At 52.3% G+C, this 23,053-nt stretch overlaps 12 protein-coding genes across 12 annotated transcripts; 4 read left to right on the forward strand and 8 right to left on the reverse strand.

The window, feature by feature from the left end:
- Positions 1-455: 455 nt before the first annotated feature.
- On the reverse strand, positions 456-2,276 carry BJX68DRAFT_249717 (uncharacterized protein). The gene is made up of 3 exons (XM_071042163.1): positions 1,897-2,276; positions 1,298-1,820; positions 456-1,249 (listed from the first exon to the last, which is right to left on the reverse strand). Exons 1-3 carry the CDS (start codon positions 2,183-2,185, stop codon positions 511-513), a joined length of 1,551 nt encoding a protein of 516 aa, XP_070892538.1. The 5' UTR covers positions 2,186-2,276; the 3' UTR covers positions 456-510.
- A 264-nt stretch (positions 2,277-2,540) lies between these two features.
- Positions 2,541-4,117, reverse strand: BJX68DRAFT_249721 (bZIP transcription factor). The gene is made up of 4 exons (XM_071042164.1): positions 3,366-4,117; positions 3,202-3,300; positions 2,944-3,141; positions 2,541-2,892 (listed from the first exon to the last, which is right to left on the reverse strand). Exons 1-4 carry the CDS (start codon positions 3,378-3,380, stop codon positions 2,692-2,694), a joined length of 513 nt encoding a protein of 170 aa, XP_070892539.1. The 5' UTR covers positions 3,381-4,117; the 3' UTR covers positions 2,541-2,691.
- Positions 4,118-4,252: 135 nt separating this feature from the next.
- BJX68DRAFT_249722 (uncharacterized protein) lies at positions 4,253-5,753 on the forward strand. Its single transcript, XM_071042165.1, has 2 exons — positions 4,253-5,069; positions 5,172-5,753. Exons 1-2 carry the CDS (start codon positions 4,538-4,540, stop codon positions 5,654-5,656), a joined length of 1,017 nt encoding a protein of 338 aa, XP_070892540.1. The 5' UTR covers positions 4,253-4,537; the 3' UTR covers positions 5,657-5,753.
- A 66-nt stretch (positions 5,754-5,819) lies between these two features.
- On the reverse strand, positions 5,820-7,673 carry BJX68DRAFT_273057 (uncharacterized protein; the record flags this gene model as incomplete). Its single annotated transcript, XM_071047351.1, has 3 exons — positions 5,820-6,603; positions 6,684-7,161; positions 7,229-7,673. 3 exons carry the CDS (start codon positions 7,671-7,673, stop codon positions 5,820-5,822), a joined length of 1,707 nt encoding a protein of 568 aa, XP_070892541.1.
- A 339-nt stretch (positions 7,674-8,012) lies between these two features.
- BJX68DRAFT_280195 (aldo/keto reductase family protein) lies at positions 8,013-9,147 on the reverse strand (the record flags this gene model as incomplete). Its single annotated transcript, XM_071048892.1, has 2 exons — positions 8,013-8,548; positions 8,613-9,147. 2 exons carry the CDS (start codon positions 9,145-9,147, stop codon positions 8,013-8,015), a joined length of 1,071 nt encoding a protein of 356 aa, XP_070892542.1.
- An 867-nt stretch (positions 9,148-10,014) lies between these two features.
- On the reverse strand, positions 10,015-11,303 carry BJX68DRAFT_249726 (zinc-binding alcohol dehydrogenase family protein). The gene is made up of 3 exons (XM_071042166.1): positions 11,152-11,303; positions 10,878-11,102; positions 10,015-10,821 (listed from the first exon to the last, which is right to left on the reverse strand). Exons 1-3 carry the CDS (start codon positions 11,276-11,278, stop codon positions 10,076-10,078), a joined length of 1,098 nt encoding a protein of 365 aa, XP_070892543.1. The 5' UTR covers positions 11,279-11,303; the 3' UTR covers positions 10,015-10,075.
- A 725-nt stretch (positions 11,304-12,028) lies between these two features.
- On the forward strand, positions 12,029-13,744 carry BJX68DRAFT_259573 (uncharacterized protein; the record flags this gene model as incomplete). The annotated part of the gene is made up of 3 exons (XM_071043718.1): positions 12,029-12,664; positions 12,717-12,898; positions 12,949-13,744. 3 exons carry the CDS (start codon positions 12,029-12,031, stop codon positions 13,742-13,744), a joined length of 1,614 nt encoding a protein of 537 aa, XP_070892544.1.
- Positions 13,745-14,034: 290 nt separating this feature from the next.
- Positions 14,035-15,477, forward strand: BJX68DRAFT_221018 (SDR family NAD(P)-dependent oxidoreductase). The gene is made up of 3 exons (XM_071037917.1): positions 14,035-14,725; positions 14,814-15,036; positions 15,137-15,477. The coding sequence occupies exons 1-3, from the start codon at positions 14,240-14,242 to the stop codon at positions 15,304-15,306; spliced, it is 879 nt and encodes a 292-aa protein (XP_070892545.1). The 5' UTR covers positions 14,035-14,239; the 3' UTR covers positions 15,307-15,477.
- A 453-nt stretch (positions 15,478-15,930) lies between these two features.
- BJX68DRAFT_273062 (uncharacterized protein) lies at positions 15,931-16,484 on the reverse strand (the record flags this gene model as incomplete). The annotated part of the gene is made up of 3 exons (XM_071047352.1): positions 15,931-15,972; positions 16,039-16,134; positions 16,221-16,484. 3 exons carry the CDS (start codon positions 16,482-16,484, stop codon positions 15,931-15,933), a joined length of 402 nt encoding a protein of 133 aa, XP_070892546.1.
- Positions 16,485-18,576: 2,092 nt separating this feature from the next.
- On the forward strand, positions 18,577-19,641 carry BJX68DRAFT_249729 (threonine ammonia-lyase). Its single transcript, XM_071042167.1, has one exon. The coding sequence runs from the start codon at positions 18,622-18,624 to the stop codon at positions 19,606-19,608; it is 987 nt and encodes a 328-aa protein (XP_070892547.1). The 5' UTR covers positions 18,577-18,621; the 3' UTR covers positions 19,609-19,641.
- Positions 19,642-19,993: 352 nt separating this feature from the next.
- Positions 19,994-20,491, reverse strand: BJX68DRAFT_273064 (uncharacterized protein; the record flags this gene model as incomplete). The annotated part of the gene is made up of 1 exon (XM_071047353.1): positions 19,994-20,491. The coding sequence occupies one exon, from the start codon at positions 20,489-20,491 to the stop codon at positions 19,994-19,996; it is 498 nt and encodes a 165-aa protein (XP_070892548.1).
- Positions 20,492-21,546: 1,055 nt separating this feature from the next.
- On the reverse strand, positions 21,547-22,065 carry BJX68DRAFT_273065 (uncharacterized protein; the record flags this gene model as incomplete). Its single annotated transcript, XM_071047354.1, has 1 exon — positions 21,547-22,065. The coding sequence occupies one exon, from the start codon at positions 22,063-22,065 to the stop codon at positions 21,547-21,549; it is 519 nt and encodes a 172-aa protein (XP_070892549.1).
- Between the last annotated feature and the right edge of the window lie 988 nt (positions 22,066-23,053).

A 23,053-nucleotide genomic window follows, 5' to 3' on the forward strand; every position in this document is an offset into this window, starting at 1 on the left:
TGCTACTCAATCGAGTAATCGAGCTTAGAAGGCACCTTGTAGCCAGAGTGATCTCTTTCAATCCGCAGATGCGTAGCGATGCCCACCATGCCGGATGATAGCTCTTTGGTGGACTCCCTGTAATAGACAACAACTAGAAAAGGAATAAAGAAGGAAGAAGCAAGGGGAGCCTCCCCAGTAGAAGCAGGAGCTAGGTATGAGCTGTCCTCCGCATCGCCAACACCATCAAGTCTTCATCCCGTCGAGCCACGGCAACGCTGCACGCTTTCGGTAGCAGGATCGCTTGCATGTGCCTCTCTCGCTGAGGTAAAGAGAACAGATGACACCAAAATCAAGAACTGGCAAATGAATGAGCCTGACAGACAAAGAAGGGCCCTGGATGTGTTGGTGAACGCATGTACTCCTGCAGCCGAGGTTGGCTGCGGCCGCCTGGCTGAACTTGGACCGCCACGCCTCGCCTATAAAGAGGGGGGGCTCGCTCCTCCCTTGCAGTCCTCAAGAGTGAAAGAATCAGAGTGCTCTCGCTTCGGTCCCCTCAGCCAGCAACCGGTCCGCGCCGCACCACTCCTCCCACATCTTATATCCCTCAACATCATGGAACCCAGCTAACCACAGCATCTTTCCTAGAACTGCATGTATATGCTCCCACGAGCTCCACCTTGCGTCTACCAATACCTTCCCCAGCATATCAACATACCAACTCCGCTCCTGAGTTTTCACCGCTGCGATCCCTCCCATGACCACGATCCATAGCAACAGGGACGAACTGGAACCCAGCGCCTCACTTTCATCAATAAGGGCTGATCTAATGCGGGATGCCAACAACGGGTAGGGAGTGGATGACAGCGGAACGGGAAACACAACCGTCAGGCTGTAAACGATCGGGGCTAGACGAGTCGCCTCGTACCCCGGGGCAACGGCCGACCCTGATGCCCGCAATGTGTCCGCGTCGGGGAGGGACATGAGCCCGTGGTGCACAAGCAGTCTTTCGTTACAGGCGTCCTTCAAGTTCAACACGTCGTTGCCCTTTGTCCAAATATCGAGGAAGGCGGTATACCTGAACAGTCGGTGGAGGATGCTCATCGCGGTAGGTGTCAGGGCAGTTTGGAACGGGGCTACTCGGGCACGATCAAGGGTCCATGGCAGGCATTCCATCCGCCGCTCCAAGGTCGGTGCTGTGTTCCTGTCCAAGAGTTGGACGGGCCAGCTGGGCTTGAGGAGCAACTTTGTTGCAAGGATTAAGCCTGAGCTGCACTTATTAGCCCGATGGGGTCTTCTCTAGAGGATTTCGACTTACACAGATAGTGTCTCAGCAAGCCCAGGCAGCTCAATTGCCTCGAGCCCCCCTCTCGCATGAATGAGGAGGCCCAGCCCCTGCAGGTGGCCGGGCGAAATCGTCACATCGTTATAGAAGCCCAACCACTGCATATTCCAGAGCGGGGGTTTGGTCTGCCACTCGAGCCGCTCATATCGCCGTTGAGCCGGATGACTCGCCAGACAGAACGCCGCCATTATGACTCCGTCGGTGATAACGAGAGGCCTGGAGTTAATCACGTCTTGGATGTTGCGGATCGTCAGCGACACGATATCTAGAATCGAGCGATCCCGCTCCCGATCCGGTCGGATTGTTACCGCCATCTCCAGGCTCGCAGCCTGCTCACATATTCGCATGTGGCTGGCGGCCCCGTATAGCATGCCGTGCAGTGTCGTCGGATCCCGCATCGCGCTATCGAACCATACATTCGCGATGGTTGAGCCAGTACTTGGATCGAGCATAAGTGAGGACCCAGGGAAGAAATTGGGCCAATATATTTCCACCGCTGATCGCATTGACATGTGTTAGCGACGGCCGAACCAAAAGCGAAGCGTCCTGTGGTAGGGCGTGGCTCTACTCACCATGCCGCACGATCTGCCCGGCCGTTGCCGCGGCCACAGACGACGGATACGTCTGGAAAGGGTCGAGGAACGTATTCCCAGAGACACTGACGAGAGGGAGACGACCCGTCTCTTCCTTCTGCTTCTGCCGACCATTGTTGTGCTCGTTATCCCCAAGCCGCCATTTTGACAGCCCCTCCTCGAGTGCGGTCTTGGGGACTCGGATCCCCCACTTGCGCCCCCGCTCAACGTGTCTGAAACGCACACTGAACCTCCTGTGGCCCCGTTGTCCCCTCGGCCTTGATTCCATCGTCACTTGGCCGATACAGTTGCTATACGCTTGGCTCTGGTCCTCGATGAAAGCGTCGGGAATGATAAATAGGATTGTCTGCCGCAGTGGGACCGGGAAATCGTGGGACACATTCGACTGCGGCTGAGCCCCGAGCCAGACTTTACTCATTACGGGGTCCAATATATTAACCCGCGGTACATGGTCTCGATAACACAATCGGTCTCTTTCGCGGGATGCTATTCGCGATTGGCACCAAGAGACTTGTCGGGATAATTTTCGCCCTTCTGTGCAGTTATACCCAAGGCTGTACAAAATATATATCTTCCGGAAGCAGCAACCCAGTCGATGGATATCCATAATCAAATCGTAAATCCGTAACGAGACATTAAAAGAACACGAAATAGAGGAGACATTAAAAACCACAAAAGAGAAAACCGGTTATTCATTATTTTGGTCCATTAAGCGCCAAACGCCACCTCTTTTTCGAACGATAGGGACCCCCGCAAAGTGAAATCAAAGACTGATCAAGGAGATTCTCGTCGCATGGTCAATTGGCGGTTCTGTCGAATCAAATACTCGTTCAGCGCCATCAGGCTCACCCGCTGTTGTGCAAGCTCCTCGACCTCCCCTTCGAGCTGGGCGATCTTGTCCTGGTACTGCGCCACTTGAGCATCCTTGCGGGCTCTGTAGGCGCGCTGCGATATCCGATTCATCAGCCGGCGGCGCTGCCTCGTACGTTAGTTTGCTTCTTTTAATAGAAGTAACAGTGGACTTGCCTCTTTCTGCGTTAGGACTTGGGAGCCGCCAGTGTCTTCGGTCCCGCTTCGGGACACATTCGAGCTCGACGCTCCGTCGTATCGCGGGGCAGATCTGGTCTTGGGTGGCACGCTCGCCTCCGAGGCCACCGGGCTTGGACTGCTGCGGTGTTGGTCTGTTTCGTCCGGGTACACCAAGGCATACGGGTCAGGATAGACCTTTGGCAGGGTTAGCTACATGTGACAAAGCAAAGCAGAGACTTGGGAGGGTCGACGGACGTTGATATCGGACTGGTAAAAACCGCTCTCAAATGTTGTGATCAAGTCGCTCTGCAGGACCGCGGAGTCGTGGCCAGGACCATCTAGGAAAGTCATATACTGGGAGGGCGGACAGTTAGGAACATACACATGTGGGCTGTGACTTGGAAATATTGGAGGCTTACACTATAGAAGTCCATGTCCTGGTTTATCGGCAATATGGGATGCGAATAGAGTGCGGAAGGGGGCGGGCGTGCCACTGTGATGGTGTTTGTTGTGGAGTCGACTTCGACTTGAAGATCACGTCTGCCGCTGGATGGGATGTGTGCGTGGATATGTGGCAAAGTCGTGAGATGAGAGAAGCTAATCTGGGTTTCTCAGGATATTTGGCCTCAGTCATGGCGGTTTATATATGGTGACATGGCGCGATCCTGCTCCAAGTCACTGGCCAGGATCAACGATAGAAGGTTTGCCTTGAGATGTCTGCTGCTCCTCCAATGAAACATGGCTACAATTCCGGCAATAAGGTAAACGCGCACGAAGGATCGCCGGGCGTCGAAGAGATGTGACGGTGATTACATTGAGATCTGGACTCTGTCAATAGAACAACAGCCTGCCGTCGCCGCCCATTGGGCTGATCTAGATGACTGCACTTTGGACCCCTATGGGAACGGAAACCTGCCTTATTGAGCCTAGCCGTTGAGATCTCGAAGGCCCGGAAAGACTCCGAGCAGGAAACCAGTCAGGAGAGAGGGATTGAGCGGAGATAATTGCCGGACCGCTCCTCTTGGGTCCTTCTGACGCAACGGTTGAAGCGGATGGGTGAATCCACTGAGTCAAACCACGAAACGCCCTACGACATTGATGCACACACACTCTAGCCTACGCAAAAAGTGCCCGAATAGGAAGGAATCTTATTACGCTTAGGGGCTGAATGCTGAGCCTGCAGGAGGCAGATCAGAGGCGACCGACCGAGTGGCGGCAGAATGGACTGAGTCAAGCATTTGTAATCCACTGCTTTTTCGCGCGGACAGATAAATTCGAGCCTTCGTCGATTGTTCCGCCGCTAGACTCGTTTTGGCAGCATGATTGTGCCCGAGCCATGGTCACTCACAACCAACCGACAAGAGGGACAGGATTTTGGGAGCATCAGTGTCGGGCATGTTGATTGCGAGTCGCAGACTGACTGAACGACTGTGGAAGGCTTCGGTCGGAAGTATAAGATGGGCTGAGTCGCCGTGATTGACGAAAAATACTTCATCTTCATTCCAAACAATTGAAAGCACTGCAGCGCAATCAAAAAAAAAAGACTCGTCATAACCCTTGCAAGCCCCAACTCTTCGCAAACTAAACCAAAATGTCCAAGATCATCACAATTGTCGGCGCGACCGGGACTCAAGGGGGCTCCATCATCTCTGCCCTCGAGAACAACCCTGCCTACAAGATCCGCGCCCTCACGCGTAACACCAACAGCGACAAGGCCAAGGCCCTCGCCTCTAGGGGCGTCGAAGTCGTTGCCGCCGATGTAATCGACGAGGCCAGTCTTGTCAAGGCGTTCGACGGCACAAGCGTCATTTTCGCCGTCACCGACTTCTTTGAGCCCTTTGCCAGAGTTGGCGCCGAGACTGCCATGGACATTGAGTATCAGCAGGGAATCAACCTTGCCCGTGCTGCTACCCAGACCGCCTCGCTTGAGTTGTACATCTGGAGCACACTCCCGGACTCGCGTACGCTGTCGGATGGAAAGGTGGTCGTACCGCATTTCGCAGCCAAGGCGCGCGTGGATGAGTTCATCAAGAAGGACAAGGCACTCCTAGCAAAGACCGTCTTCCTTTGGATCACCTTCTATGCAACGAACCTGACGTATCCCCCTTTCACACCTTTCCTTGCTGTAAGTGCATTGCTCCATGCCCATCCTCCCTCATTGCTTGGATAGTGAACAATCGTTCTTCTCGTCGTCTTGTGCGCTAACATGTCATCGCAAAAACCACAGAAACCAACCGGAAAGCTCCTGGCCGTCACACCAGTATCCGCATCCACGCAGATTGCCTCACTAGGCTCCATTTCCAACGTGGGCACTGCCGTCGCGGGTCTCGTTGCAACCGACCTGCAGGCCTTCTTCGCCGGGAAAACGGGCACCAACAGTCCTCCGGCCGGAGGCAAGTACGTGCACCTGATGACAACATTCCACAGCGTGCAGGACTACTACTCGACCTGGGCCAAGGCCATCGGCAAAGACGGGAGCGATGTCAAGGTGCTTTCGATCTCGCTGGCAGAGTACGAGGCACTGTTTGCAGAGTGGGGTACGGAGATGGGGCTCATGATGCAGTTCTGGGAGCTGGCTGGGCCGAAGAAGGCTTGGTCGACTGTTGGGCAGGGCGATGTGCTTGTTGATAGTCGCGAGCTTCTGGGTGAGGCGAAGCTTGTTTCTACCGAGGAGGCGTTTGGGCAGGTCGCGTGGGGGAGTATTTTCTAGGCCTTGGGAGTGCTGAGATGATGGAGTAATGATAGGACATTCGTTCTTGTTTGTTTTGCTTATGTACGCAATCGATTTATGGTCTATTTACGTGAAATGATCGTTCTTTTGTGAACCAGACGCATGGAAAAAAAATAGGCAGTGTAATAAGTGATTGGTACATTTACGATAACGCCAACCGAGACAAATCCGCCTCATTCCAGAGCGCCTCCCCTCCAAGATCACAAGCCTGCGACATCCAGCAAAATGTCTGCAAAATAGTCCTACATTCCATCCAGCCACTTATGCCGACCAGCAGAGCCAATCGAGCTACTTCCGCTGCAAACCACCCTCTCTGAAATACATCTCTGGCCGCCATGCCTCCTACAACGGTACACCACAGCAGAATCTTGAGGGCGGGCATGTCGCTCTCCGCACAGCAGCACGAAGCGAGCTGCAGCCACTTTTGGAGATCCGCAATAGTCTCCAGGCGACGGGCCTCTGTGCACGGGATCGGGAACGTGACGTGTGTGCTATACACGAGCGCCGTGGACCGACAGGCGAGAAACAGGTAGATACTGCCATCGTGGATTCGTGGCGCCCCAGTCACTGTGTCTTTGTTCAGTTCCAAGAGGCATTCGTCGCGACTACGTGGCTGCCCGAGCAGGCGGTGCTGAATGAGATTGCGGCAGTCCGCTATGCGGTCGACATCGACTATTGGACCGCAGCCGCAGTGATATGCGCGGATGGCCTCTGATAAATGGCCCAGATCCACAAAGACCTGCCACGTTGCTGGCGGGAGGCCCAGCTGCGAGAGGTAGTTGAAGCCGGTGGCTACACTCGCTCGTAGGCCCATCTCTACTTTTATCATGGCCATGCACTGATCATAGATGAATGGCCGGCCGTCTGGGGTAAGAAGCGGATAGGACGGCTGCGAGAAGTCCTTTGAGGCTTTTAGTAGTGCAGCACTGGGTTCATCATGTTAGCGAAAAGATTCACCTCGCAACACGGACCGCTCGAATTAGCTTTGGGGAAACCAGGAACATACAAAGAAAGAAGCCACGGCAGGGCAAAGCTCTTCAGATTCTGAATCCCGCCTAACTGTGAAACAAGGGAGTCGACAGCCGCCCAGTGAAGCGGATGGACTTCCCGATACGCGTAGCTATCGAGCCACTGCAGGCTCTGCAAAGGCGGCGTAAACGGGCTTAACGAGCTGATAATAGGCCCGTGGAAGAATAGGCCGTCGTTCAAGGAGAGAAAGAGAATGGACATGACTAGGGCTTCCATGTCGCAGTTGCCTTGGGCTATCACAGCCCCGAGCGAGCTCAGGGCGCGACCTCGAAATCGCAGTTGCTCCTCTCTTGGGCACAGCCCGCTGCCGTTTAGGGTCAGCGCATGATTTGATGCGCAGAACAGAAGCGAGTTTAGGAGATACGGGGCCTGGAGAGACTGGTGAATCCAGGTGCGATAGAACTGAGCAGGGTAGCAGTCTATGCGCCGGAAACCTGGCCAGAGGACCCGAATACCTACTCGCATCGTTAGCGCCTCGGTTGTTCAGGCTCAAGCATTGGGATTCATAAAAGGGAGAACTACAGTGATCTATCAGTTCGTCATGATGGACATCCATATCTGGAATGTAATGCTGCGCAAAGGGGTCGCTGCGCTGATTTCCCCAGAACAGCAACTTGCTTGAACTGATACTTGCATCCTGCGTGTCGAACCCGCAACCATCCCATTCCCCATCGAAAGTCGAATCTGCGGAGGCAGGCGTGTCCTCCGCATGGCTCTCGTCTCTAGCCGCAGTCGACTCGGCTTTTTTGGCTGTAGGTTTGTTTAAGATGGCCGGTTGTCCTCGACTTCGTTTGGAAGGGGCTTTATCACCCTCTTTGCCGCGTCCTGTTCCTGCTTTCCCGGCTGCCTTCATCCGCCGGTCCTGAAAGGCCCGCCGCAGGAACCATGACCGCACGGAGCTCCGATCATCCTTGGAGGCGACGGATTTGACAGTTGGACCGTTGATGAACGTGAATTTGGTCTCCATTGTGTGAATTTGTGACTCGGCCATCCAAGAGCAGAAGCGAGAGAATGACCGGAAATACGTCCCCGACACAGCATCGTCGACTGCCCCAGAAGCGCGGGGAACTTGAGGACTGACTAAACATCCCAAGCCACTGATCCCGTCAAAATGTAGAATTTTGGCTCTGGTCGATAATAAAGTCGCACGCGATTGGTCACTTGAACTGACGTGAGCAAGGCCTAGACTTGTCCCAAATAGGCAGTTTTCTGTCTTTGGTTAGCTTGAAGCTTGACAAGTGGGCCCGGAAGATAGTAAACAGGCTGCATTGAGTCTAGTATGCTTAGGAAGATATCAAAACAATCATCACTGCTTCTTGCCAAACAGCGCCTCCTGGGTGTCATAGGTGTAGACAAGGTCCAGGTGCCAGTAATTGGCTGCAGACCCCTTGACGCTCAACCAAGCCTCGTCCAGAGCCTGCAAGACCTCGTCCAGAGCCTGCAAAACCTCGTCCGGCAACGGCCCCTTCTCAACCTCGCTCAGGTTGGATTGCAGCTGGCCGAAGCTACTGACACCAATCAGAATCCCATCATTTCCGTGCTCTCCCAGCTTCAATTGCGAGTGGTGAACCAGCCACCGGAACGCGACCTCCACCAGTGAGAGTTGATGCGCCTCAGCGACGGGCTGCACGATCCCTAGCGCGTCAAGCACGGTCTGGTTGAGATATCGCTTCCGGTAAATCGCTCCCGAGGTGTTTTTGTCGCTGTATCGCCCCTCGCTTGGTACGCCTGCCGATGCCTGGTACTTGCCGGAGAAGATGCCGCCAGCGAGCGGGTTATACACCACGATATCTAAACCGTAGCGTCGACAACAGGGAATCAGTTCGGCTTCAATCGACCGCGCTGGCCAAAGAGCAGAGTGATAAGTATGAAGCACCTCACATCAGTCTAGGTCGGAAACACTTACTGATTGCATTATACATGGCCTGATATATCGTCGGCCGTACCCAGCCACGCTGGTAACACCAGGTGACTATCTCCGCAACTTCAAACGCGGTATAATTGCTGAGTCCAAGCTGACGAAATTTGCCCTCCTTGTACATCTCGTTGACGGTCTCTAGTGTCTCTGCAAAAGGAACCGAGCGATCAGCCGCATGCAAGTAGAATATATCCACAGTATCCGTCTGCAGCGCGTGGAGGGATTCAGTAAACTTCGCGCGGAGTGTCTCCCCTGCGTGAAACCCAGGCTCAGAGGGATACACCTTTGTCGCAATCGTTAGGCCTCGTTGCTTCCATCCGGCTTCCGCAGTGAACTCTTCTTGTTTGCCATTCAGGTACATGCGCGCTGTGTCGACTTCGTTGTAGCCCTTGTTCTGGAAGTAGTCGAGACATTGGTTGAATTCGTCGAGGGTTGTGATGCGGCCGCCGGCGTTGGTATCACGGCCGAAGGTCATGAGCCCGAGAATGATTCGCGGTCGATAAGAGGAGGTTGGAGGGGACATATCTGAATAGTTAGCTGAGTAGTGTAGTGGGTTATTGCTGATAGAATAGGAAAGGTTGTGCCTGAAAGATGATCTTGGTAGTAAGGTTTGATCTGGGCAAAAAGTCTCTTATATCAGGACATCCAATTTACCCCCAGTATAGCACCTACTATATGACTGTCAAAGTGACTATAAGCGCCACCGGCGACCTCGGGGCTCTGGATGCAAATCATACTTCCAAATTAGGAAGTTGACACTAAGCGGGCGGGTGGGGTGTGGTAGCGCACCTGCACCTCTTTGCCCAGGCTGGTTCGGGCTGTGCACCGAATCAACAACACCAATTCTGTTCTGGTGGGGGGAGTTGTTACAGGGACACTGCAGTTGACTACGTTGACGCCCCATTAAGCCTAATCAAATAAAAGCCTACACCCTGTACACGTATACTTATGGTCCACCCCAAACTACCCTAATAGGCAAAATAAAGCCCCTCCTACACAAAGCACCCTGACGAGACGAAGAGAGAAAACGCGCCATTTCAAGTAATGTCTAGACAGCGCCTAATCGGGTCAGAGGATTGTCGATGTAGTCAACTGGGGTGTCCATGCCACAACGCCCGTGAGGCTGCAGTGTAGATCCGTCAGAAAATGTAGCCATGACTGGCCAACACCACGCTCAATTAAGTTCCGATAGATGGCCAAATTGCGTCAGCCCAGATCAACTTTCTCTATGGGACCTTCAACAGGCTGCGGCAGCAAGATTCCGTTGTGATTGTCCCTGCAAATAAATGAGGCGACTATGCGGTTATCCGAATATCCGAGCAACTGCGAACAAGGCCAGAAAATAGTAAATTTTCCAATCATATCTATGTAGTCATGATCATTGTGCACAGCTACTCCCTTTCGTAATCCCTTATCAACGACCTGCTAACCTCTCCATCAAGTATATCCATTCAACCCTTATTTTCCGAAATACGATAAACATACTTGACCCCCCGCGCCTCGCCGCGCTGCAACTTGCGCAGCCCCTTCTCGACACCCGCAAGCCCACCTGGAATAAGCTCCCAAGGATGTCCAGAAAGTGCCCCCTTCGCCAGCGCCCGCGTGACAAACCGCGTAAACACGTACGCAAACTCCGTATCCGCCGTAACCGAGTCCTTGTCGTCGGGCTGGTTGGGCATATTGGGCTGGAAAAACCCGTAGTGCGCCGACCCTACGTATGTATACCCCACAGTGACTCCAGAGGGGATTCTGGGATCGCTATACCTATCCGGAGGCCCTCCCTGCACAACAGAGAGGTAGCCACCGGGACTCAGCATCTCGGCGACGGGAATCCATGAGCCGTTCTCGCTGATGGCATCTAGGGCGTGGTATGCCTTTAGGTTGTCCAGGGCGTACTTGACGTTGGTTTTCATGGCTTCTGGGCCTTGGCGGTAGTCGATGATTCGGTCTCCCTTGTCTTGATCGAGGACGGAGGCTAGGTGGGAGGTTGTAGCGCCGCAGATTGCGATGATGGGATGGATGTTTGACATGGCGGCGAGTTTGACTGCGAATGTCCCGAGCGCGGAGGACGCGCCGTAGATAATCAGGGGCAGAGGGTCTGCGTTGTTTGATCGTCGAGCCCAGGGGGATGGGAGGTTTTGGCGGCGGAATAGTGGCAGGGCAGCGGCCAGGATGGTCAGAGGGATCGTTGCAGCTTCTGTTGGGAAATGAGCATGTCGACATCCTGCCTACTATGGGTGTTGCATAACGCACCTTCAAAAGAAACAGTCTCCGGAACAAAGAATGCCGTATGCGCCGGAACAACGGCAAACTCGGCGTACGCTCCACCAGGCATGAGCATCTTATGAAAACCGGCTACTCGGTCGCCAATCCGAAACTCGCCTGTGGTTTCGACGTCTTTGCCAACAGCGCTCACATACCCAGCGACGTCGTCTCCGCTGTTGACAGCCTTTTGAGTGGCATAAAGGTGTTTGAAGTCTGAGCCTCGTTAGTAGACGAAGTTTTGGTTTGGTGTACCGTCACGTACCCTTAGGGTTGCTGGCTGCGACGACAACTTTGATCAGAATTTCGTCGGGACCTATCGTGGGGATGGGAGAGTCCCGCATATATGCAGTGACCTCTGGAAGGGTTGGCTGGACAATAACTTCTTTCATTTTCAGTGTTGCGTATGAGTGGGATTTCTCTTCACGAGCGACGTCTTTGCGGACTTCAACTGGTCTTATTGTATCGTGTACGGCCAGGGCTATCCCGCTCTGGTTTGTAATCCCAACGCCACCCGATCATCAGTTTACAACGTACGGTTACTCAGCACATTGACAAATATGGCACATACGTTATCGGATACACGAATACTTTAGTCCAGTTCACGTAACAAGCAATCGCGAGTCCCTTACCAAAACCCCACATCCTTGTGGAGTCTAGTGAAATAGCATGACAAATGATGTCCAGTTCACGTTAGAACACTTAATGTCGCATTGGGGCATACTGCTCAGCCCGGTAGCCGAGTTTACTAGCCGGCTTACAAAGTAGACTTGACATGTTACTCGAACTGACAGTGCTGAGCATAGTGTCCCCACACTCCCCCTGTACATACGCCACTCGCTTTCTTGCCCTCAAAGCCCTAGCGGCCGAGCATGGCCAGCACGTGTCCTATTTGACAGGCATGCAACCTACAAGGATCGTGTTTTCTGTTTTGGGCAAGGTATTTGTCATGTACTATATGAACGGAGAACACTTCCAGATCGTAGGCCGGTGCTTTTAAGGATAATCGTGTGCCTCGCAGCTTCAGGATCTTCACAGTCTACTACAACATCACTTGGTTATTCTATTGATCTCCAAACGACCCCAGGCTTCATATTCCAACCTTTCCACTCCTCCCGGACCGCAAGCTACCAGTATCCGACATGGCGACTGAACCCCTGCAGCTGGATCTTTCCAAGTATCCCAAACTCACCCGCGAGCAGGCAGGCCATGTGCGACATTTCTGGAACATCAGCACAAGCCTGGACGGGGAGTGGCCGCACATGGGCACCCAGGAACCAGACCAGGCCTTCCTCGACGCCTACCGCTACCAGCTAGCCACAATGGCCTACGGCGCCGGCATTGCCCACTACCACCGCCTGCCCGCCATGCGCAGCCTGTTCAAACCCCTGCTCCACGGCTTGATACGCAAGATGATCCGGCGCGAGGTCTGGTCCTACTGGTATCTAACCTCGCAGTCAGGCAATCGCCTGGATCCGGGACTGGATAAGCTGCGAGCGCCATGGGCCGACCCCGTTGTGAAGGAGAATATCATGTATGGCGGACACTTGCTGTTAATGACAAGCTTGTATGCGATGCTCTTTGACGATGACGAGTTCGAGAAGGAGGGAAGCTTGACCTTTGAGTGGGATCCGCTGTTCTGGGGGATGGGGCTGGAGTCTTTTAGCTATAACAATGCGACCCTTCAGCAGGCTATTCTGAAGGAGATGGAGAGGGGTGGATGGGTCGGAGTGTGCTGCGAGCCGAATTTGGTTTTTGTGGTTTGCAATCAGTTTCCGGTACGTTGATGGAAGACCTGGTGTTTCTGGCAGGTCAACTAATGTGACATAGATTATAGCAATGCGGTACAACGATGTCCGCCACGGGACAAATATAGTCGAGGGTGTGCTTGACAAGTACTGGAACGCGATCCAAAGCAAGCAGATGATTGCACCGGACGGACTCTTTGTCGACTGGTTGTTTCTCAAGCAGGGGAACACAAAACACGCCAGTGGGATTGGTTTCACTGCTTGGTGCGTCGTCTAAGCCGACCCCCTCAACCTCAAACTAATGACTTTGGCAGGGCAAATGCGTTCATGAATACTTGGAACTCCAAGTTCACACGAAGCACCTACGACAAACAAGCAAAAGGCTTCATCACGAACATCGACGGAAAGATCGAGCTCCACCACCCAAGAATCGGGGCAACAATCCGCCACCTCGTGGCAACAGAAAACGCCGACCCTAATTCCGCACAAACCCTCCAACGTGCGAGAGACGAATATCTCCAAGACCCTTCCATCGGATTTAAATATATGCAGCCGCACTTTGGATACGTGATCAAGTGGCTCTCCGAGCTCGGCAAAGTAGCAGAGCTCGAGGCTCTCCTGAAATATGCGGATAATTACTTCTCGCCTACCTGGGAGAAGGGGGGTCTGTACTATCCGCGTCATGACCAGGTTACTAATGAACGTGGCGAGTGGAGGTTCGTTGACCCGTTTACTGGGAACGCGGCTATCGGCTACGCGAGACTCAATGTAGAAGACGGGCAGAAGAAAATGTGGGAGAGGCCGTGGACTCGTGGGTCTCTAGCTGAGCGGCCTTGGGTTGATGGGCTGGACTATTCTCAGGGGGTAGACTGTTTGCGGGGCTGGTGGGCGGATGAGGAGCAGGCAATGGTCATCACGCTTCGATCGTGGGATCGCGCGGAACACACCCTTGATTTTCGTGTTGAGGGTCTTTTCAGGGGACGCTGGCGAGTGTACCAAGACGGCTCCTTTGTGAGCGAGCGTCGGCTCTCGGATAGGGGGTCCGTTGATGTTTCAGTTACTGTGCGTTCGGATCAGGAGGTCGATATCGTGGTACTCCGGTTGATGTGAGGGCGATTATACACCGTGTGTAGTTAGTATGGCTGAACGGCAGCGTGTATGTTAGTCTAGTTATCTAGGGCATGAGATGGCTGTTGGGAAACCCTTGCGGAGTCAGAACCCACACCTTAGCGCCTTTGGCTGCAGTGTTCCACTGGACGCCCTGCTTTGCGAGTGGGGTTTTTGACAGTCCGACGGTGGAGATGCTGCAGTATGATGTCATCGACTTGGACCCGCGCCAAAATCTTACTTCCTCTTTTGGTATTAAGGCTGCAGGGCTGACTCACTCCTCAGCCATTTAGCCGCATCACCTCTGACGAACACCTAGCCACTTACGAATGCACCTACAAGCCTATTTGGGGAGCTGCCACAGGGTTGCAGAATTTGAAATCAATTCATCAACAGGAACCCTTGTAGCATCAAGGCACGCGGTTATAAACCTCCTTTCTCTCCACACTCAAGGAACAGCTAGACAGAGCCTGACTTGGCCGAAACAAATCGTGCAGCATGGCTACCTTCTCCCCAACAACCCACAGACACCCCTACAAGGCGATTGACCCCAGTCGCCCGGCTTTGAGTCAAAAGGGCCGCACTGTCGTCGTGACAGGGGGCTCGACCGGAATCGGCTATGCCATTGCACGAGCGTTCGCTCAAGCCAGCGCGGACCGGGTAATTATCCTTGGACGCCGAGCAGAGACTGTTAACAATGCCGTCGATTCTCTACGCACCGTGCTCCCGTCTTCTTTCCAAGGTGAAGTCCAAGGTCGCGTCGTCAACATTGCCTCTATGGAAAGTATTGATGCTTTTTGGGACAAGCTCCATGAGGATAATATTAAGGTTGATGTCGTCGTTCTTAATGCCGCAAGCTTCTCCAAGGTTGCTCCTGTCCTCGAACTAAGAGTCGAAACTCTTCTCGAAGATTATCAGGTCAACGTGCTAGCCGGGTATCGATTTGCTCAGAGATTGTCGAAGCAGAACCTAGGAGTCAAAAAGGTATTATATCAAGTGCTGTTGGTCCCCAACTCACCGTGTGTCGGAAAAACCTCCGGACTTGCAGCTAACCTGGTCAACACAATATTAGTACCTCCTCAATGTTTCTACCATCGCAATTCATAAACCGGACCTCGCGCCTGCTAATCTGAATTATGGCGCCAGCAAGAACGCGGCAGTCTTGCTTCTACAGCTAATGGCCAGAAATGTGCCAGACCATGAGATCCAGATCATAAGCTTTCATCCAGGAGCTGTTCTGACGGAGACCGCGCGAGCCCATGGATATGATGAGAATACTATACCTTGGGACGATGGTAAGTTTGTTTACATACCAACTCTTCCTGGCCAGTACTCTATATACTAGTATCTAGATATTATGCATTCATTCTTGCTAACCTCTTACCTGTGATATAGTGGACGTCCCAGGTCACTTTGCGGTGTGGGCAGCGTCTGACGAAGCAAAATTTCTACATGGGCGCTTCGTGCACGCCACGTGGGATGTCACTGAGCTTCAGACCGGGGAGGCAAGGGCATTGATTGATGGAGATCCTGATTTCCTCAAGATTGGTGTCAAGGGTTTATAGTGTCTTAGTTCAGATCTCTATGGAATCCAAGAGCGCAACTTGGTCCCAGGGCCGGAGGCCTCTTTCCAGTTAGTCCATGCGAGATACACCTCGACTCAGGGAATTTCTATATGCCACCACTTACGGAACGGTATTGCTTAAGCAAACCATTGTTCATAAATAATGCATAGCGATGCTGATTTCAGCTGTGTAGTACTGTGTACAACAGGACTAAGAGCGGGCGTTACAGATGCGTTTATCTGCTGCTCATACGGGAATAATTCCCCAAGGGCACTTATCTACTACTCGGCGGGTTAGCTATGGCAACTTGAGCAATCATGTCGCTGAGAATAATGGTCCTGTCAGTCTCGGTTCCGGAGTTGACCCTTGACAAACCTGCCCTTATTAATGCGGCTGCAGAAGTCCTGCGAATGGGTTCCCTGTCTCATTAAGTAATACATAAGCCAGATTATACAACGTTTCTATCCCTGCATTCCGATGACTAGTGAAGGAGTGACGCTATTCGGACAATTTTGGCTCATACTTCAGCACTCATGGCCCCCGCCTCGAGTATCCATCCTGTTCAACAAGACCACCATTATTTCTCGAGTACTCTGCGGTCCCAGCGGCCTTTTGGCGTCATTCTCAGCAAGGGAAGTTGCACTGCACCACGGTGTATGCGGGGTCCTACAGTAGAGTTTAGTCTATTGATACCCTAGAAGTTTGTAAAAGACTCGCGGGAAAGGAACTCACAAACCCAAGAGTGCGCTTGCTGCAGCCACTCTGGTAGTACCACTGGTCGGTGGCAAGGTAGTGGAAGTTGATATTGCGTACATTCGCGTGGCCAATCTGTTTGGAGTTTCAGTTAGTTAGCTCGAGACACGAGGGACCATCCATCCCCCTGGGACATGGGTGGGAATGGAAGCTCAACTCACCGAGTCAGCCCAGTACAAGAGCTCCGTTCCATATGTCGTATGGAAGTCGCCATAAAAGCCTGGGCTTTGCGGTTCGACCTTGCCGCTGACTACGATGCTTTCACAGTCTCCATTGGTGATCGTGACGCCCGCACCAGAACCATCAACGTCGCCAGTGATGGGGTTTCCAAATGCTCCAGCTACCGTGATAACAGAGCACATATGGGCGCCTGGGCTCTGACAACCAAATACAGCGGCCGTGGCAGACTGGAGAAGAGGAGCCATGGCGGCAAGGGAGAAGTAAAGGGTGTTTTTGGCCAACATTGCGGAGTTTAATCACTATGTCGTTCAGCTGAGCCGCGGGATAACTGATGGGATGAAAAAGAGTGAAGAAAAAGGACGGACAGATGGGGAATTTATAGACTGGTTAGATGGACCTTTTGCCTCTCCGACTCAAAAGCAGTGTATAGCAGCTGAGACATTCACATCCTCGTTAGAAGACGTAAATAGGTAGCCCCACAAGCCTGCCCCTTTTGGATTCTTTGGGATGGTTCAATTCAATGGTGGATTCAGTGGCGGATTGAAGCTCTTCTACCTCAAAGTTATCATAACTATAGCACCGTGAAGCATGTCTTTCATGTTCAAGCGTATGTATGTTGATTGATTGACTTGAGAGATAGGGGTGGGATGCTTCTCTACTATCCAGACTTGCAAGTCTCAGCAATATGCCCAGGTGGTGCCCACGCTATACCTGTGCGTAGGTCGCCTCCGCTCAGGGCTCCGGCTGCAGGATCCTATCCCTAAATGGGTTTGATCTGGAAATTTCGGGCTGAAACGAACTTTCCCTGTCCGCATTGAGTAACCCGACGGCTGCTCCCTTGTTCAATGAATAGCTTCCAACCGTGCGCCGATCTTTGCTAAGTATTAGCATTCTTACAGAACATCGTGGATGGGCCGGGTCATTTTCAAACTAGGCCAAAGCTGGAAGTATGTAGTTGTAACTTATGCATTGTGAGGTAGCTTTTCCGCAACCATTAGTGAGCAGTGGCAACTACCCAGCCTCCGCCAACGGCTCCTGGGCCGTATGTGCGAGTTTCCAGCTCAAGCAATGCCCTCCCGGCCATGTGTTTCTTCTCCGGCGGCTAGTGCCACAGTCGACTGAGACATTCGTCAAAACTATCTTGGGCAGGGGCGGCTATTCTAGCGCCTTCCCTGTTCCGACTTTGAGAGGGCGCAGCTGTACCTGCGGGTATTCCTGCAACGCGTCCAAGCTGAACCTCAGGGATCATTCAGGAGAGTACTGGAGTACCTATAGAGAGTTTGATAAGCTTCAGCTTTGTGGTTAGGACCTAGTTGACAAGGCTTTTCCTTCCTCTACGAATTAGTTATGTGCCTAGTGTATAATCTCAGTCCCTAGGATCTGAATAGTACCACTTGCTACCTCCTAGAGGCCTCTCTATAGGGGTGCTGCGTGCGTTGTTAGCCTGGGTGGAGGAGGCGGGTGTCATAGGCGTTCTTAAGGACGGGCGCCTTGAATACTGTCAATCTTGCACGCGGTTGACAAGTGTAGTACTCAGATTCTCGTCGCCCGCCTTGGGGTTTATTAGTGCTTTGTAGTTACGCAGGATCTAATTCCAGAATAGTATGGTTTCCTGCTTATACAACTCGCTCTTCCATCCTCTATACATTCTTTTTCGCATATCGACTTATGACCTTTGTGATAATGAAAGCACCTTGTTCGTTGTTTATTGAACCCAATAACATATCCAGATCACGCTTATATGTCCAACTAGACTTGAGCAGCTGATGCGCTGTCCCCGTAGAGCCCCCTCAGTGTTCCTTTGGCCCCCTCAGAGATTTCACCACAATTGGCTAGCGGCGACGTTTTTGAGACCGGGGATGTCCAGGCAGTACTTTGTGGTTAAGTAAGGTAACGGCGGTATCATCCACCTGATGGTTTCGTATAAGATTTTAGTTCTAAACTTTCCCGAACAGCTAGTGCTGAAGCCCAGAAATGTTAGGTGAGGCCATCAGTCGGATAATAATGTTTCGACCGTACAATACAGCTAGGACTTCATTTCACTCAGCATTTACTCGGTCATTTAGTTAATATTCCGATAATCCCAAATTGGCTCAGCCATTAACCCCTATATTTTATGTATTTAGTGGCATAACCTCCACACAAGCAGGCACGCAGCAAAGGTTCCATACAAGTCAAATCGCTATCATATAACTCTTGAAATTACTAATAGTAGCTGACAGAGAGCCAGTCAGCACCGCTAATGCACGCCACGTTGTCAACCTCGGCTCTACCGCTACTCCAACTCACTGGAACCCCGATAGGCCAACAAATACCTAAACATCCCACCTCTGGACAATCACCTCCCACCTCTCAACATTCGTCCGTGTGAAGACAGCTACAATGGCCACTGTCCACGAAACAGCAGCAAGCGCCGTGCAAGCACGCAACCGGTTCTCCCCCCACATCTACAAGACCCCGCTCATCCCCGCGCGATCGCAAGAAAATTCCACCAAACCCAATACGGGAACGCGGATCCTTTTCAAGGCCGAGAACTTCCAACGGACAGGCTCCTTCAAGCTCCGTGGCGCCATGTCCAAACTGTCCGCCTTCTCCGGGAGCGGCAACAAACTGATCACCGCGTCATCTGGTAACCATGGCATTGCCGCTACCTGCGCGGCGCAGACGCTCGGAAGGGACCTTACTGTCGTTCTCCCGGAGAATGTTGTCCCCGCCAAGCTTCAGAAAATCAAATCGTACGGCGTGCCTGTCATTCTGCACGGGAGGGAGACTGGTCTTGCGGAGCAGCATGCCCAACGCCTCGCGGCCTCGGGGTTGTACAGCTACGTCTCGCCGTACAATGACCCCGACATCATCGCGGGACAGGGGACGATAGCGCTTGAGCTGCTGGAACAGTGCAAGCCGGGTGTCGCCGTTGACAACATCTTCATTGCGATGGGTGGCGGCGGACTAATCAGCGGGATCGGAAGCGTCATGAAAGCCTTCAATCCGCGGACAAAAATCTGGGGAGTCGCAGCGGAAAACTCCAATGCACTTGCAGCGTCTATTGCCGCGGGGCGGGTCGCTGAAGTCGAGCATCGCGATACACTGGCTGATGCTGTGGCGGGGGGGATAGACGCGGACTCGGTCACGCTGCCGCTCGCGATGGCTGTTGTTGATGAGACGGTCGAGTGTAATGAGGATGAGATTCGGGAGGCAATTCGGGTGCTTGCGTTCGAGGAGAATATGATTGTTGAGGGATCTGCTGCTCTCGCGTTCGCCGGGTTGAGGAAGGTGTTGGACCTTGTTCAGGGAGAGACTAGTGTGGTTGTCCTTTGTGGTGCCAATTATGACCGGGATAGCCTCAAAGGTGTCCTTCTCGATATTTAAATACATCCGATCCCAGAGGATTGAGAGATAGATGCTTGGAAATCTTGAAGATTACTGAAGGAGTTAATATAACAAGTGGCCGAGTAACAGGACTGCCGCCTCCCTCCAGTAGCATCGAGCTTGAAAGTTTACTTTTGATTCTATCATTGAGTGGCTATCAGGTCTAAGTACCATGTACATGAGTCGAGTTGCCTGGGGTAGCAAATTCGGGACCTGTGCTGAGGCAAAGGGGGCGGTAACTATATATAAGTGCGGTTCGGCCAACACCGGCTGGTAGTTGATACTATACTCAAGTCATGACAGTTCAATATGTTGACATGTGGCGGAAGCCGTCAAGAAAGCAGGTTTGATCATCTTCTGTCATGGAACAGTAAAATAAAAATTATCAAACAACAAGAAGAGAACAGCGAGTAACCCGGCCACCCGCGGACCACTCGTCCCCTTTGCCAACCTTAATCAACTGCTGCGCAAGATCCACAAACGTCTTCTCCGTAGGCGTAAACTCTATCCCCAAGACCCCCTTTGCAGGGGAGACACCCGCTTTGTACTCATTATCGGGAAGAGACGAGGCGCCAGGGTTTCCCATGGAAACAGTATCGGCGAGTAAATGGAAGTTGGCTCGTGGAGTATCGAGATCTCCTGAGACGCTATCTTCCCGGCTCAGATAATCATGCGCTTGTTTGCCGCTGCGGGGGTTACCCTGCGAGGACGTGCGTGGAGGTGAGGTCTTGGAGGAAGATTTCTTAGTACATAAGAGATGGATGCCGTAAGGAGGCAGCGGTGCGTGTTTGGACGAGTTGATGTAGAGATTCCATATCCGGCTGTTGGACTCATTCAGGTCTGTGGTCTTGTCAATTGTATGGTGCAGAGAGTTGTAGACCATGACCCTCGCAGGACCGATTACATGCTTTAAAATCTTTGTTAATTAAGTCGCGGTGTAATCGGGAATTGGCTCTCCGGACCCCCCACTATCCGAACCACGCCCCGGGTAGCGGCGAGATTGTTAGAGGACCGCGGCTTCCCCGGAGGAGTGATAGGAGGGCGCAGGAGAGATGATTACTGCTACAAGTGTATCCTTACATCATAACTTGTACTAACCGCTATACAAGTTGCTTGCGGAAGCTGGATGCACACAGCAAATAGTTCATTTAACATGCCATGAACCAACTCCGCTTGCATAATCGCATAAAGGGGGTGGCCTAAGGTTGCACGAGAACACTAAGAGCACAGTAAATGCCTAGATTCCCGACAGACAACGTTACAATGATTCGTCTACCTACCTATGGATTGTGCGAATGATCGAAACACTTCTGTGTTGAATTCATTCTGCAAAGTCAACAGATCTTGAGGGGTATATGACCAGAGACACGTGCCCGCTAACATACAAAGGATAAATGCGCGCCACCCACAACAAGAGCTGCACAACCGCGAAAGATGAAATTGCGGCCCAAAGTAATGGGAGAGCGCGTGTGGCTAACAGAGACACCACAGGAATAACTCTTAATGGGGTAAAATAATCAGTAGCTTGCTATAAACCACTAATTCAGCCAAATGTAATATTTCACGTTCGATGAGCACTGAAAACTATAGTAGACGACAGGAACAGGTATTTTCTAGCGATCCTCCAGTACTTGCTCTAAGGGGCTGAAACTGAAGTTCAGGAGAAGCGTACAAGGCAAAAAGCAAAAAAAAAAAAAAATAGAAGAATGTTCACCAGGTTAGTCAAGGCAGATGAGAGTACGTAGCTTCACCCCAAGGTCCTTGAACAGACCCTGTATAAGGAAAAGGATATGCCTAATCAGGAAGCTAGCCTATAAGTCTCCGTACCAGAAACAACAGACTAAGCTCCCTCCTGCGCATGACGAGAACAAGGTAGACCAAAATCCAACCCCAGGCCTTTTCCATAGAACCCCGTCTGCAACCTTTCAAATCCACAGCCTAGCAAGTCATGAGGACACTGGCCGCTCCATTCCCCAGGTAAAACGTCCCATCCCCCTTGTTCGCAGTCGCAATGCACTTGTACGTCGGGTATTGAGCACCCCAAGTGCCGGCCTTCCACTTGATGGAATCCGCCAGATGATGCACGGTAGCATGGCCATGGCAATCAGCGTTCTCCCAGAACTTGAACGTGCATTTGTCGTTCCACCATGCATCGGGCGATTGGTCTACGGCACCGGCGCGGGCGCCGTAGGTGAACGAGTCAAAGTTCTTGCATTGGCCGCTCCAGACCCAGCCGGATTGGCCCTCGGGGCGCCAGCTGTCGCTGCAGGACCCGGAGCCGTAGAGGTCGAGCCAGACGCCGCTTGAGCGTTTCTCGAGGGTCGAGGCGTCGGTGCCGTTGGCGTCGAGCGAGGAGGCTTCGACAGCGGCTTCGGCGGCGCCAACTTCGGGGGTTGGGCTGGCGAGGCCGAGGGCCGCGAGGACGCCAAGAGAGAGGAGGATATTCTTTGCGAGCATTTTCGTAGGCTGCTCTGGGGTTAGTTCAATGACATTACTCGGTATGAAGGGAGAGGAACCTACTAGATGGGGAGACGTCCTTGGAAGTCTTTGACAGTCAGTTAAGATGTGGGCTGGGAGACGATGTGAGATGGTTGGTGAAAACTAACTCGAGAAAGCTGTATTTATATCTAAGTAGTAAAATAACATTAGTAGTGAAGATGGGGTCGAATAGAATAATCAATCAAGGCGAACATTCCTCTTCATCAGGCCGAGGCATCCGAGTTGATGAATAACCTTAGTACTATTTGGGGGTGATTCTTCACTTTCAATCAGGAGATCCGGTTCCGACCATGTTGTTTGGCCCCATTTGTCTCAGTTTTGTGGTATGGATTGTCGAGTATCAGTAATCCATATATCAAAAGGCCCACGGATTGCCACTTCCTGGCCTACAATTGGTGAGTAATCTTAATTTCAGCTCGGGAGAGGCAATTCATGAATCCATTAAGGGGTCCTCAGAGACAGGAAGAATTACATAGGTTGTTTATCCTTGAACTGTGCTGCTCGCGCTTCATTCAGGTATATGAAGTGATTTTTACAGGCGCAGACAAGAGGAAAGGAACATGGACAGAAATGACCACTGCCTAAGTACAGAGCTACCGTAGTTGGGCGAAAGCAAAATGTAGACTAGTAGTCTAAGGCAATAGAGCAGTTATTTAATGCCCGCAAGATCTTTGGGATACGGTTAAATTGCTTGCTCACCGACGGCTTGGAGGCCATACCCTGAAATAAGACCCTGCCAAGCGGGGCCAGCCATTGCTTCGCCCCTGTAAGCCTTAAGGTAGTATCGCTTCCACGGCTATTGCAGCTTGCTGTTAAGCTAGGCCCCTGCCTCTGGAGTCCCTTTTAAGGAGAAATCTCGGCTCTTCAGAGGCACCTCCGACGAGTATTCCAAGGACAGAGCACGTGGCTGGTTGTCCTAGAGAATTCCCTTATGGCCCTCTTGGAC

The sequence above is a fragment of the Aspergillus pseudodeflectus genome (assembly GCF_044049435.1).
Source record: "Aspergillus pseudodeflectus strain CBS 756.74 chromosome Unknown BJX68scaffold_97, whole genome shotgun sequence".
NCBI lineage: Eukaryota > Fungi > Ascomycota > Eurotiomycetes > Eurotiales > Aspergillaceae > Aspergillus > Aspergillus pseudodeflectus.

Coding starts and splice junctions, on each gene's coding strand:
- BJX68DRAFT_249717 (XM_071042163.1), bottom strand. CDS start 2,185: ATGGAATCAAGGCCGAGGGGACAACGGGGCCACAGGAGGTTCAGTGTG. Junction 1,821..1,896: donor CGGGCAGATCGTGCGGCATG/GTGAGTAGAGCC, acceptor CAATGCGATCAG/CGGTGGAAATATATTGGCCC. Junction 1,250..1,297: donor CTTGCTGAGACACTATCTGT/GTAAGTCGAAAT, acceptor TAATAAGTGCAG/CTCAGGCTTAATCCTTGCAA.
- BJX68DRAFT_249721 (XM_071042164.1), bottom strand. Junction 3,142..3,201: donor TTTACCAGTCCGATATCAAC/GTCCGTCGACCC, acceptor ACCCTGCCAAAG/GTCTATCCTGACCCGTATGC. Junction 2,893..2,943: donor AAGTCCTAACGCAGAAAGAG/GCAAGTCCACTG, acceptor CGTACGAGGCAG/CGCCGCCGGCTGATGAATCG.
- BJX68DRAFT_221018 (XM_071037917.1), top strand. CDS start 14,240: ATGGCTACCTTCTCCCCAACAACCCACAGACACCCCTACAAGGCGATT. Junction 14,726..14,813: donor AGAACCTAGGAGTCAAAAAG/GTATTATATCAA, acceptor ACACAATATTAG/TACCTCCTCAATGTTTCTAC. Junction 15,037..15,136: donor TACTATACCTTGGGACGATG/GTAAGTTTGTTT, acceptor CCTGTGATATAG/TGGACGTCCCAGGTCACTTT.
- BJX68DRAFT_249722 (XM_071042165.1), top strand. CDS start 4,538: ATGTCCAAGATCATCACAATTGTCGGCGCGACCGGGACTCAAGGGGGC. Junction 5,070..5,171: donor CCCTTTCACACCTTTCCTTG/CTGTAAGTGCAT, acceptor CGCAAAAACCAC/AGAAACCAACCGGAAAGCTC.
- BJX68DRAFT_249729 (XM_071042167.1), top strand. CDS start 18,622: ATGGCCACTGTCCACGAAACAGCAGCAAGCGCCGTGCAAGCACGCAAC.
- BJX68DRAFT_249726 (XM_071042166.1), bottom strand. CDS start 11,278: ATGAAAGAAGTTATTGTCCAGCCAACCCTTCCAGAGGTCACTGCATAT. Junction 11,103..11,151: donor CGCAGCCAGCAACCCTAAGG/GTACGTGACGGT, acceptor AACGAGGCTCAG/ACTTCAAACACCTTTATGCC. Junction 10,822..10,877: donor GGAGACTGTTTCTTTTGAAG/GTGCGTTATGCA, acceptor ATTTCCCAACAG/AAGCTGCAACGATCCCTCTG.